Source organism: Priapulus caudatus, unplaced genomic scaffold, assembly GCF_000485595.1.
Source record: "Priapulus caudatus unplaced genomic scaffold, Priapulus_caudatus-5.0.1 Scaffold178, whole genome shotgun sequence".
Classification (NCBI taxonomy): Eukaryota; Metazoa; Priapulida; class Priapulimorpha; order Priapulimorphida; family Priapulidae; genus Priapulus; species Priapulus caudatus.
This window is the reverse complement of record NW_014577239.1, coordinates 1-10,738: the sequence shown is the minus strand read 5'-3', so window position 1 is coordinate 10,738 and position 10,738 is coordinate 1. Positions and strand designations below refer to the sequence as shown.

Sequence of the window (10,738 nt, the reverse complement as noted above, 5' to 3'; positions counted from 1 at the left end):
TAAAGCGGTGTCAACGGCTCAAAGCGTCAAGAGGCTGCTAAAAGAAGGGGCGAACATTCACATCCTTTAACTTAAGGTATAGGCGAGAAATTGCAGAATGCCGGCCACAATCTAAAACGCCTCGACCTAGCGCTCGTGATAGTCGGTGCTATAGCATTCATGGTAGGCAAAAAGCCATCACTGTGCCGAAATTGCGATGGTCACAGGCATCAAAGGCTCAATAGGCACAGGAGCAGATTTTAGACATTTTTCGGGAGGACATGCGTCTGACGGACGAATGAAAACTTTTTTGTTTCAGCCGCTGACCTAGCCCCATTTTTAGTGGCTTTATTGAAAGGAACCATGAAATATGCCTTCCAGCTGGAACATGCGAAGAGTAAGTATCGGATAACCTTTGACCTCAAGAGGCAGGGTTTTTTTTTTTTTTTTTTTTTTTTTTTTTTTTTTTTTTTTTTTTTTTTTTTTTTTTTTTTTTTTTTTTTTTTTTTTTTTTTTTTTTTTTTTTTTTTTCTTTTTTTTTTTTTTTTTTTTTCTTTTTTTTTTTTCTTTTTTTTTTTTTTTTTTTCTTTTTTTTTTTTTTTTTTTTTTTTTTTTTTTTTTTTTTTTTTTTTTTTTTTTTTTTTTTTTTTTTGTTTTTGTTTTTTTTTTTTCTTTTTTTTTTTTTTTGTTTTTTTTTTTAACATTTGATTTGTTGGACTTGTTAACAAGCGACTGAACTGCCTTTTGCTATTATATAGCAGCCCATACTTGTGTCAATGTTGAGGCCTACAGTTGCACAGTTTAACTTGCAAAGGCCAAAATGCTTGTTGCAACAAGGTTTACGCCTCCTTAAATCATATCATTTTCTAAAGCAGTCTGTCTTATAGCCCACCCTGCCCCCCTGGGCCTGAAGGCCCTGAATGATGAATCAGCTGGAATGCTCGCATGAGGCCAAAAACACCCCCCTCCCGCGCCCGCTTCTATCATAATTGTTGCCTGCCAACCTGCTCAATGCACGTGCTTTAAACTCACAGCTGATTAACTCACAGCACACTTTCAAATTATTGCCTGCCTGAATATACTTTCACTTGGGGGGGGGATTTTAGCCTGTACTCTACTGTAAAGCCATTTCGGAATGAGGGCCAGATTTTACCCATCTTGGAATTATTGATTACACTTGCACGCCGCCATCTCGGGCAACTAATTAGGACCTAGTTTAAAATTTAGATTTTATCTCATGTAACTTTGTTAAAGGACTACGTCAGGGAATTTTCTATCTGTAAAATTTTGCTAAAAAAAAATTGCCATTTTTTTACATTAAAAGTAAGAACTAACGCTTACTATAATATATTCCTCAAACTCTCACCTGCATAAAAATGTTTTTACGTTGGTAAATTTGCAAAAATCTATGACGCATTTGGTAAATTTCTGTTGTCTAACACTATTCCCCCAGTACTGTCAGATACTGGCGTCTCTCTGTTTTCACGCCAAATTAGGCGGGCATATAAAGAAGCGTATATAAGCCATAAAAAGCTAACAGAAACACTTAATTGTATTTTTCATACATTTTATTTTGCCCTACAAATAACACACAATGTAACTACTGATCGGTGGCTGTAGAAATTTGTTGCCGTAAGCACTTTAAACCAATTAGATAATAACGACCACCAGTATAATATATAATATTTACTTTCATCTGAAATTTAACATATTACTCATGTAAGCTATTGGCCGTGCGTATTCCATTTACCAGCTTATGCGAACATAAGCTTTACATAGAAAATATTAGAGCGTTGGGGCTGCAGGGCGCGGGGCGGGGGTGGATTGAGGGCACTGCTAAAAGGCCCATCATCGCTGCGGTTTTTAAAATTTTTTTATATAATTCAAGAGAGAGAGAGCAGAAGGAGTCTAACGATAAAGAGAGACGGAGAGAGTCAGTAAATTGAGACGGTGGACAGGAAAAAAGCGCTGATACGTGTGTATCGCGAAGCCCCGGGAAACCGGCGCGTTACATTAGGTCGTGCGAGATGCCGTGTGCCAAGGCGATGGGAGGCTGGGCAGGCAGCGCGGAGGGAGGTCGATAGGCAGGGGAAGAATAGGGAGATGGGCAGGTAAAAGGGCGGTGGAAGCTGAGAGTGCAAGCGGCGAGTGAAGTAGGCGAGCAGGGGGAGGGCAGGCGAGGTGGGGAATTGCAGTGGCGCGCAGCGGAGGCTGGGGATCACACAGGGAAAACAAAAGCAAAGTAGCAGAGAAAGTAAAGAGAGAGATAGAATGAGGAGAAGCAGGAGACCAAAATTCAGAAAAACTGGGAGTCGGTGTCGAAGGCGCGGTGGGGGCGAGCGATGGGTCGTTGTGACGGGGCCTTCCTTGCCTGGCGCGCTCGAGATGGGGGTCTGGGCGCTCGTGGGGGGACTCCTCGGGCGTGGGCGGTGGGCCTGGGGCGGGGGAGCGCGCGCGTGCGCCGGTGTGCGCGTGGGCGATGCTGGGGGGTGCGGTGGCTGCGGGTGTGGGTGCGTGTCGGCGGGCGGTCGGTGGGTGGGCGGTTCGGTCGTCGCGTCTGCCCGGGGCGGGAAGGACTCCCGCCCCCTCTAATTTATACTTGGAGCATCCATGCTAATATGTTGAAATCTATTATAGGATAGATAAAATTAGATAGCTGTGAAATCTATGACAACAAATCTCGAAGTGAAAGGCAAGCCATGCATATTATAAAATTAACAAAATCGCATGGGCGGGGGAGATAGTGCAGGCGCCGCTGTCATACAATGATGCTGTACGCCACTGCGTATCTTGCCCCATATCTGCGACCTGAACAATGTGTCACTACGAGCACGACTGAAATTGTACGTTCATAACCGTAGCAACAGACCCCAGATGAGCCCAGACGCTCTGCGGCTCTTGTTAGTATTAAAATATTTTCTATACCTTAGGGCAAATGCTAAGGCAGGAGACACTGTGTTGGTGCATGGTGGAAGTGGAGCTGTAAGTATAATACATCCTGCAATGTAACGCTCCATTTACAACCCTTTTGCAAGGTAAGCACTGCACGTGCATGTAGCACTCACTCACTTCTATGTTATTGGTGATTTTATAGTCTGTATATTTTACCAATATGTAGAATCTACTATTGCTAAATATTTCAAGTTTGGGTGGATGCTTTAAAAACATGTTCATATTTATCATATGTATAGTATGCAAATGTTAATGATATTCTAGGTGAAGGTACATAGATGAAGAGTTAAACATTGCAATATTGTTTTCCTCATATTCACATAGTTTACTACAGATCCTGATACAAAATCCTAATTTGAAGGTCTTTGTGTATGTTATTTAATTTGTAATTTTATTAACTATGTCAGTATGTTATCTATCTGTCTATTTCTCCATCAGGTTGGGTTAGCTGCATTGCAAATTGCTCGTGGGAAATCCATGAAGATTCTTGCTACAGCTGGAACGCTACCCGGTATGGAACTTGTGAAAAAGAATGGAGCCGATCATGTTTTCAATCACCGCGAGAAAGATTATTTGCAAGATATGATGGTTAGTACAGCTTCTGTGGTTTTCATAAAGATTGCAATGTTTTGTAAGATGTGTCAGTGTGGATAAAGCATGCAGTGGTGACAGCAAGTAGCTGTATAGTTAGGTATAACAGACAGCCCACTGCTCCAATTGGACTGTAGAGTAAATACTGGCTTGACAGGTGTTAAAATTAGGCTGTGAGTTAGATAGTCGGATATATGTGGTTGTACATGAATGTGTTACAGGATGCAACAGATGGCAGGGGTGTTGATGTCATCCTTGAAATGCTAGCGAATGTCAACCTGGAACATGATCTGAAAATGATGGCTTATGCTGGTAGAATTGTGGTAGGTTTCATACTCGTTATGGTACGGTGGCTGCTCAGAACCATTCTACACAATCGTATGTGGGGGATAATACAGATACGGACTACATTAGAGACAACGAAGTGAAAAGTCGTGTTTAGTGGCTTCATCATTCAATCATTGGCGCATCGACGCACTCACTCACCCGCCTACTCGGTCACTTACTCACTTTCTTATTCACGTGGACACTCAGTTGCTTGCTCTATCATGACTGACTGACTGACTTACTCACTCACTCACTCAACTCACTTGCTCACCCACTCACTCAACTCACTTGCTCACCCACCAACCCACCCACCCAAACAACCAACAACCCACCCCACTCACTAACTCACTCACTTGGTAACACGTCATTCATTGCTGTTGCTGTAGGTGATAGGGAGCAGGGGTAATGTCACCATTGCACCTCGTCTGACAATGGCTAAGGAGAGTACTATCACAGGCATGGCACTCGCAAACACTTCCAAGGTACGGTACTATGCATCCTTGATTACTTGTTCGTATGTTTCACCTTTACTTTTTAACAGTGAAATTTCACTGAAAGTTAATGCATTGGCTTGAATTTTGACAAAAATATTTTAATACTAAAAATGTACTTCTAAATCAGTCTTCTACAATCAAAATCTACATTTTTGGTTCCCATCTCAACCGTGACCTTTCTTAACATACATTTACCAATGCTGCATTGTGGTGGACTAGTGTTTTACCCATTTTGTGGGTCAAAAATTATATTTTCACAAGGTTACTAGCCAGTGTGCAATTGTATCTAGATCTCCTTGTGGAGCGTCACATGCTAAATTGTTATGGACATAATGTGTGGCAGGTAAAAAACAAGGAAACCCTATCATTTCGTTGTTTTGCTGTTTGACTGTTTAAAAACTTATTATGTTACAATAAATTATAAAGACGAATGTATGTTGTTAAGGACAGTCCAAGGTTTAAATATACACGGTAACACCAATAATAAAGATTCTTATTGTGAGTCTTTTCAGGTATCTTTTGTAATAATCTATTAAACAATCTTCATCACAATAACATCACTGTCGAGTTGAGTATTTTTACCTTTGGGGACACCAAAGACTAAAATACTTACTACCAAATCTGTGCTATGTACATGTCCTCACTGGGGTTACCAGTGCAGACATACCTAGGCTAAAATACCTTTGCCCTGAAAATTCTAGGGGGGGGGGCGACCGCCCCGTGCTACCAAACCCCCGTTGACAACTACGTCGTACAGCACTGAAATCACCTCCCCCTGAAATGTTGATAAAACGTATATTTTACTGAGAACGTTAAAACTGCAAAAAAATATGAGAAAAACAACCAGATCTGAACCAAAAAGTGCATATTTTCACCCCTTATACAAAATCGGGAATATACTTCCGGTCGGGTCTCAGCACCCCCATCCCCCAAAAAAAAGTGAGCATTGAATATTGAATTTTCCCATTCAATCCCGTGAAAACTTCAATATCCCAACTCTCATAGCCGTCTATTCTAATTCTGAAACAAGTAATGCCGCCAGCAGCGACAACGCCTCAACTGACGTGTACTGTAGCCGCGGCTATTCTTCTGCATAAAACTGCCTGGCAAACGAAATCAAGTGCCCGCCCTCGCCACCGCGTTCGCGCCCAGAGCCATATATGACGGGGTTCAATGCCCTTTTCGCTAAGCCGGCATTCCGGCCTATTTGAGAGCCAGTATTCCGTACGCGCAGGTGCGCGGACGCCGTACGCGGCCGCACTGACAGTATAACGGTATTCCGTACGCGCAAATAATTGCCATTACGTATAATCGCCGAGATTGCTGTTTTTTTCCTGAACTTTTCCTGCCCATTTTTTAATAAATTGTTGGATCTATTTACCCTGCCTAAACTGGAAACGGCAGACTTCCCCGCACGTAGGATCTGCGAACAGACGGGAATCAGTCGAATCCAGTCGGTGCCTACCAGTCTAATCCTTAATGAATGTATACAACCGGAACTTATGCCCCTTGTCGTGTTGTTTGTTGCATTCTGGCGACTGATTTAGGCGGCCATTTACCTGCGCTTTTTGCTGCTGATGAAGTGTTGAAGAGCCGCAAATATATATACTACCCAGGGCGGATTAGATGGGCGGCACATCGGCCCGTGCCCCCCCTTTTTTAAAACCAAAAAAAAAATAACAAATTACATTTATTAAAAAATAATTACAAAATCTACAAAAATTACAAAATTAATTTTTCTCAATTTCAATGGTTGTAAATAGGCTTACAAGATGAGTTCCAGTCAGAATATGTGACATTCTGACCCATGTTTTTCATGTTTATCATAACTATTCAAATTATGTCAGTCATTCTCTGAATTTCCTGCCAATGAAAACATCTCAGAGTCATACAAGAAATTTGATTTTTACATTGTTAGCAGCATATATTCTGCCTGCAACTGTTATATGTCATACATGTATGTAACCGATGAGTTTCATTAGGAAGAAAGCTCTAATTTTATTTTGCTTCTGTAATGACATACCTCATACTATACAAACATTCTTTTCAAGTCTGGCAAATATATTCGAGTTATCACAAGCATTTTTTTTTTTTAAATTGCCATATTTTTATCTAACGGACTGCCCCAATAGTTATTTGATATTGGAAGTGTACGTTCTGTAATACCCATGATCATGTCAGAAATATATAGGTTTAAACATTCAGGGCTAATGTAGATTTACTCGCGGTACATTTTTGGGGGGGGAACGGGGTTCTTTGGCGCCTCCCCCCCCCCCCTGCCCCCATACGAAAGGCTGGTTCACGCCACTGCATCAAATTTATCACTATTAAATGATTGCTGCCAATATGATGTTAAAAAATACCACTACAGTATGGCACCAGATTGCCACCATTTTAAGCATAAAAAGTGCCAAAAGCTCCCCCTAGGCGGGCCGGCGGCTCTGCTTACAGGCGTCCAGGCGCGTCCGGACCCCCCTGCTCGCCGCAGAAAACGCCATCTGAGGGCCCGTCTAAGTTTAAAATTTTTTACCCCAGACCCCCCTTTGCGCGCTGCTCGTAGTATGTGGTACCGGTAGACCCTTCCCCCTTGTCCAAAATCCTGCTACACGCCCTGCCCACCCTCACTCCGGCCTTCCGCTCGCTCGGACTTGTCGCCTCGCTCTCTCGCCGTATCATCCCCCACATTTCACTATATACTTGCTCATTTGGTGGCCCCCTCTTTTTGAAATTAACTTGGCCGTCCGCCCCTTGGTACTACCAGTAGTAGATCACACAACCCAGAAGCAGGACAGGCAAGGCAAATCAAAATTCAACAGCAGATTGCCAACTTTCTGGGATAAAACGTCTTGTACCTTTTCTTCAATTATTTGCCTCTAACATAGCCATGACATTAAAGATGTATTTATTGCTTACCTAATAAATAGTGCTGCATGAATAAAGGTTATAAATGTTGTGTATTGGACTATTGCGTTACTTTTGCTTATGTATTATTCGCGGCTGCTGGCTGCAGGGTTAAAATAGTATTTCCAGATGCCAAGCCCAAATTATGGAGATTCCAGCATGCCACTGAAAATTAGAGAGTATTCGGCATGCAAAGCGGGGGGGCATGGACCCCCTCATATATCTAGGATACTACTAATACAGATGCTTTAAAATCTATCGATAGGCTTTAGCTATACGGTAGGTAACAGTAATAAAGATACAGCTGTGCTAACTTTAATCACTTCACTATATTAACATGTTATCATGGATATTGCGGTTGAGCGTGAGCGTAGTGGTGGGTGGTTGGGAGGCGTGAGTGGGGTGGAGGGGTTCTACTAGCCAAAAGCAGTTCAGTCCTTTGTTAACAGTTAACAAATCGCGTGTTGCACCTCTCCTCTTTGAGGCGTCAAAGCCGCTTATCAGACACTTACTCTATCGCACAGTCAGCGCGCAAAGCACATTTCATGGTCTTTCAATAAAGTGATAAAATGGTAGGTGAGCGCCTTGAATCAAAAAAGCTTTTTCACTCTGACGTTAGGCCCATTCCTCAGAAAATGTCTAGCATATGTGACTTTTCCCCACTGACCCCTTTGACCTGTGACTCCAATTTCGCACTGGTGCATGCGCGTTTCCTGCCCATCACACTAATACACCGAATATTAAGAGCATAGCGTCGAGCCGTTTAGATTTGTGCCCGCCAATTCTGCCATTTCCTCCCTATACCTTAAGTTAAGGAGCGGAATGCCTTCCCCCTTTCTTGTACACCTCTTGACCTTTGACCTTCGACCCCCCAGCTTCGACATCCCAACTCAGTTTCGATACCCCCCTACGTCCTGACTATTCGAATCCGTACGTCGCAGCCGTTTAGACTTGTTAGCCAAAACTGCTTGACGGACGCACGCACGCACGCACGGACAATCATGCGATTCTACAAGCTGCATCTGACTATGTCAGATGAGCTAATAAAGCAAGGATTTAACTTTCGTGAGCAGTGATAAGACTTTAGGGATTTTGAAAAAAAAATCGTATATGGGGAATGCGTCCAAAATTAACCGTCAGTTTCAGTAAAATAATGTCATTCTTGGAACGAGTTACAGCCATTTTACAGTAGATGTATGTCACATTACATTTCTGTAATAATACATTAGGAGAGTATGAATAGCGATGACGGATTTGTAGATAAATATCCAGTATTTATTGTCTGTAAAATATTAAATTTTTCCCCATTTTCTTCCTGAAAGTAGGGGGGATGAAAGCCACCCCACCTCAATAAGTGTGGAGGGATATACCCCCATCCCCCCGCTATCTACTCCGCTGTCAGATGAACTCAAATTTGACTTTTGATATGCATACAAATATTCATAATCATAATCTTTGTTAGCAGTACTCTACAGGCGCCGCGGAACGATTTTTGAAGTGGGGGTGCTTAATTTGTTACGCTCGACAGTGGCCAATGCAGGTTTTCGAGGTGGGTGGTAAGAAACAGGCGGGGGTATGCGGGTCCTCCCCCAGAAAATTTTGATTCCTCCATTTTCCTCATGTATAAGTGATGCCCTAACAACCTGATTTTCTCTTCTTTACAGGAGGAGTGGGCATCTATCGGGAAGGCACTGGTAGCTGGTATTGAGGAAGGGTGGGTTAACCCAGTTATTAAACACATTTATCCCCTTGAGGAGACAGAAGAAGCTCATCATGAGGTGATGTTGTCCTCGGGACATTTGGGAAAGCTCCTGTTGAAGCCTTAATCACTCAGTTTGTTAAACCAGTTTACTAGATATAACTGGACCTTATTTGGTAGATGTTCATTGAAATGCTAAGCGAAAATGTTCATTTTATTAATACTATGTAATGGTAAATTTAATGGCATTCATAAAAAGTGATTTCGAAATTAGTGAAACAGAACCAAGGATGGTTTTCGTAGCCTGCCTTGTAGTTTATCATCTTCTGTCTCAAATTAAACAAATACAATATCTACAAGCACCACAATATAATGGCCATGTTTAAACTCAGAAACGTACTTTGTCAATTACACGAGATGTGATGGCACTTTATTAATTATGATACTAAGGACATAAGTAAATAATATAATATTTTTTACAATTTTATAATTGATCATCAGAAAAATACTTTTAGGTATATGTATATATTAACAGATATTTCACAGAAGTATTTTAGTTTTTGTAAATACTAATAATTGTGGCATGGTAACATACACTAGCAATTGTAATGATGTGTCCTGGAGCAATAAGCATCCATGTTTATTTCTTTAGAACTTAATTGTTCAATAGAATTAGAAAGTAAATTAAATGGTGGCATTTTTCTAAACTTTCTGGTCTATAAACAGAGTAACGAACAAGGTGTACGAGTCAGGAAATCTTAGATAATAAAACAATTGCAATAATACATGAAAAGAACACGTGTTTTAATATAAAAGCTGATATTATTTAAGGGGTCAACTTCTGCAAAATATACTCCATTTTATTCTACTGGCATTTGGCTGTACAGCACAATATGTTCATGATATCGTTTATGGATAATCGAGGAATCTATTCTGAGAAAAAAAGGGTATAGTTATAATCTGTGATAAATTTCAATCCCTATTAAAAACTGGTCTCCGTGCGATGGTGGCTGTTTCAGTTTCAATAGCTATGTTCTCTACTGTCGTCTTCTTTCTTACTTCTCCGGCACAATTTCACTAATCCAATCAAGATAAGCATGGTTTCCAGTTGTAATCTGTAGCATAAAGAATTGTCAAACATTTTAATATATAGAGTTAAAACATATATGCACACATGCACGCAGGCACAGGCACACACACAGATGCACGCACGCATGCATGCACATACACACACAATAGCTTCATCAGCAGAATTATCAACTGCATGATCAGTATCTGATACAGGTTTACCAGCTTCTAATACAGGTAATCCTCGTTTTCGTATAAAATCGTGCTTACTGGTGTAGATATGACTTCACAGACATCGTATGGGTGGTTTTCCCTGAAACAAAAATTGAATTGAATTGAATTTTAACTCACTTAGCAACCCAACAACTGGCATATATTCCTAACCATATGCTACATTGCATATTTAATGAGTAGCTATATGAACACAAAGCAAGTAATAGTAACTATTGTGTTTTATACTGACTTCATAAGTCTGGTAACATATAACGAATGACATACATAAATTGAAAACCAGAGCAAGTAATTGTGGATTCAACACATACTGGTTATTCCTGTGCGACATTTAGAATAGTTGTGTTGTGTCCCACTTGTTCATTAGTCAGCAAAGCAGTGTCATTGATCCACAATAGAAAAGTTTATATTTAGCTCAGTTCCAATATTTTGTTATAATTTTAACAAGAGCCGCATAGCGTCTGGGCTCATCTGAGGTCTGTTGCTACGGTTATAA

General features: G+C 41.0%; 1 protein-coding gene and 1 long non-coding RNA gene across 4 annotated transcripts in view; one reads left to right on the top strand and one right to left on the bottom strand.

Annotated features, from left to right (window-relative positions):
* The window catches only part of LOC106806771 (quinone oxidoreductase-like), a 19,941-nt gene extending 10,199 nt beyond the window's left edge, over positions 1 to 9,742 (top strand). For all 3 annotated transcript variants that reach the window (XM_014808838.1, XM_014808839.1, XM_014808840.1), the window contains exons 5-9: positions 2,910 to 2,961; positions 3,370 to 3,519; positions 3,744 to 3,845; positions 4,236 to 4,331; positions 8,909 to 9,742. In XM_014808838.1, the coding sequence (XP_014664324.1) occupies positions 2,910 to 2,961; positions 3,370 to 3,519; positions 3,744 to 3,845; positions 4,236 to 4,331; positions 8,909 to 9,070 (562 nt within the window). In that variant the 3' untranslated portion in view covers positions 9,071 to 9,742. The remainder of the gene's footprint in view (positions 1 to 2,909; positions 2,962 to 3,369; positions 3,520 to 3,743; positions 3,846 to 4,235; positions 4,332 to 8,908) is intronic.
* A 1-nt stretch (position 9,743) lies between these two features.
* On the bottom strand, positions 9,744 to 10,363 carry LOC106806772. The gene is made up of 2 exons (XR_001393583.1): positions 10,282 to 10,363; positions 9,744 to 10,058 (listed from the first exon to the last, which is right to left on the bottom strand). It is a non-coding gene; the product is annotated as an uncharacterized LOC106806772 (long non-coding RNA).
* Positions 10,364 to 10,738: the final 375 nt, after the last annotated feature.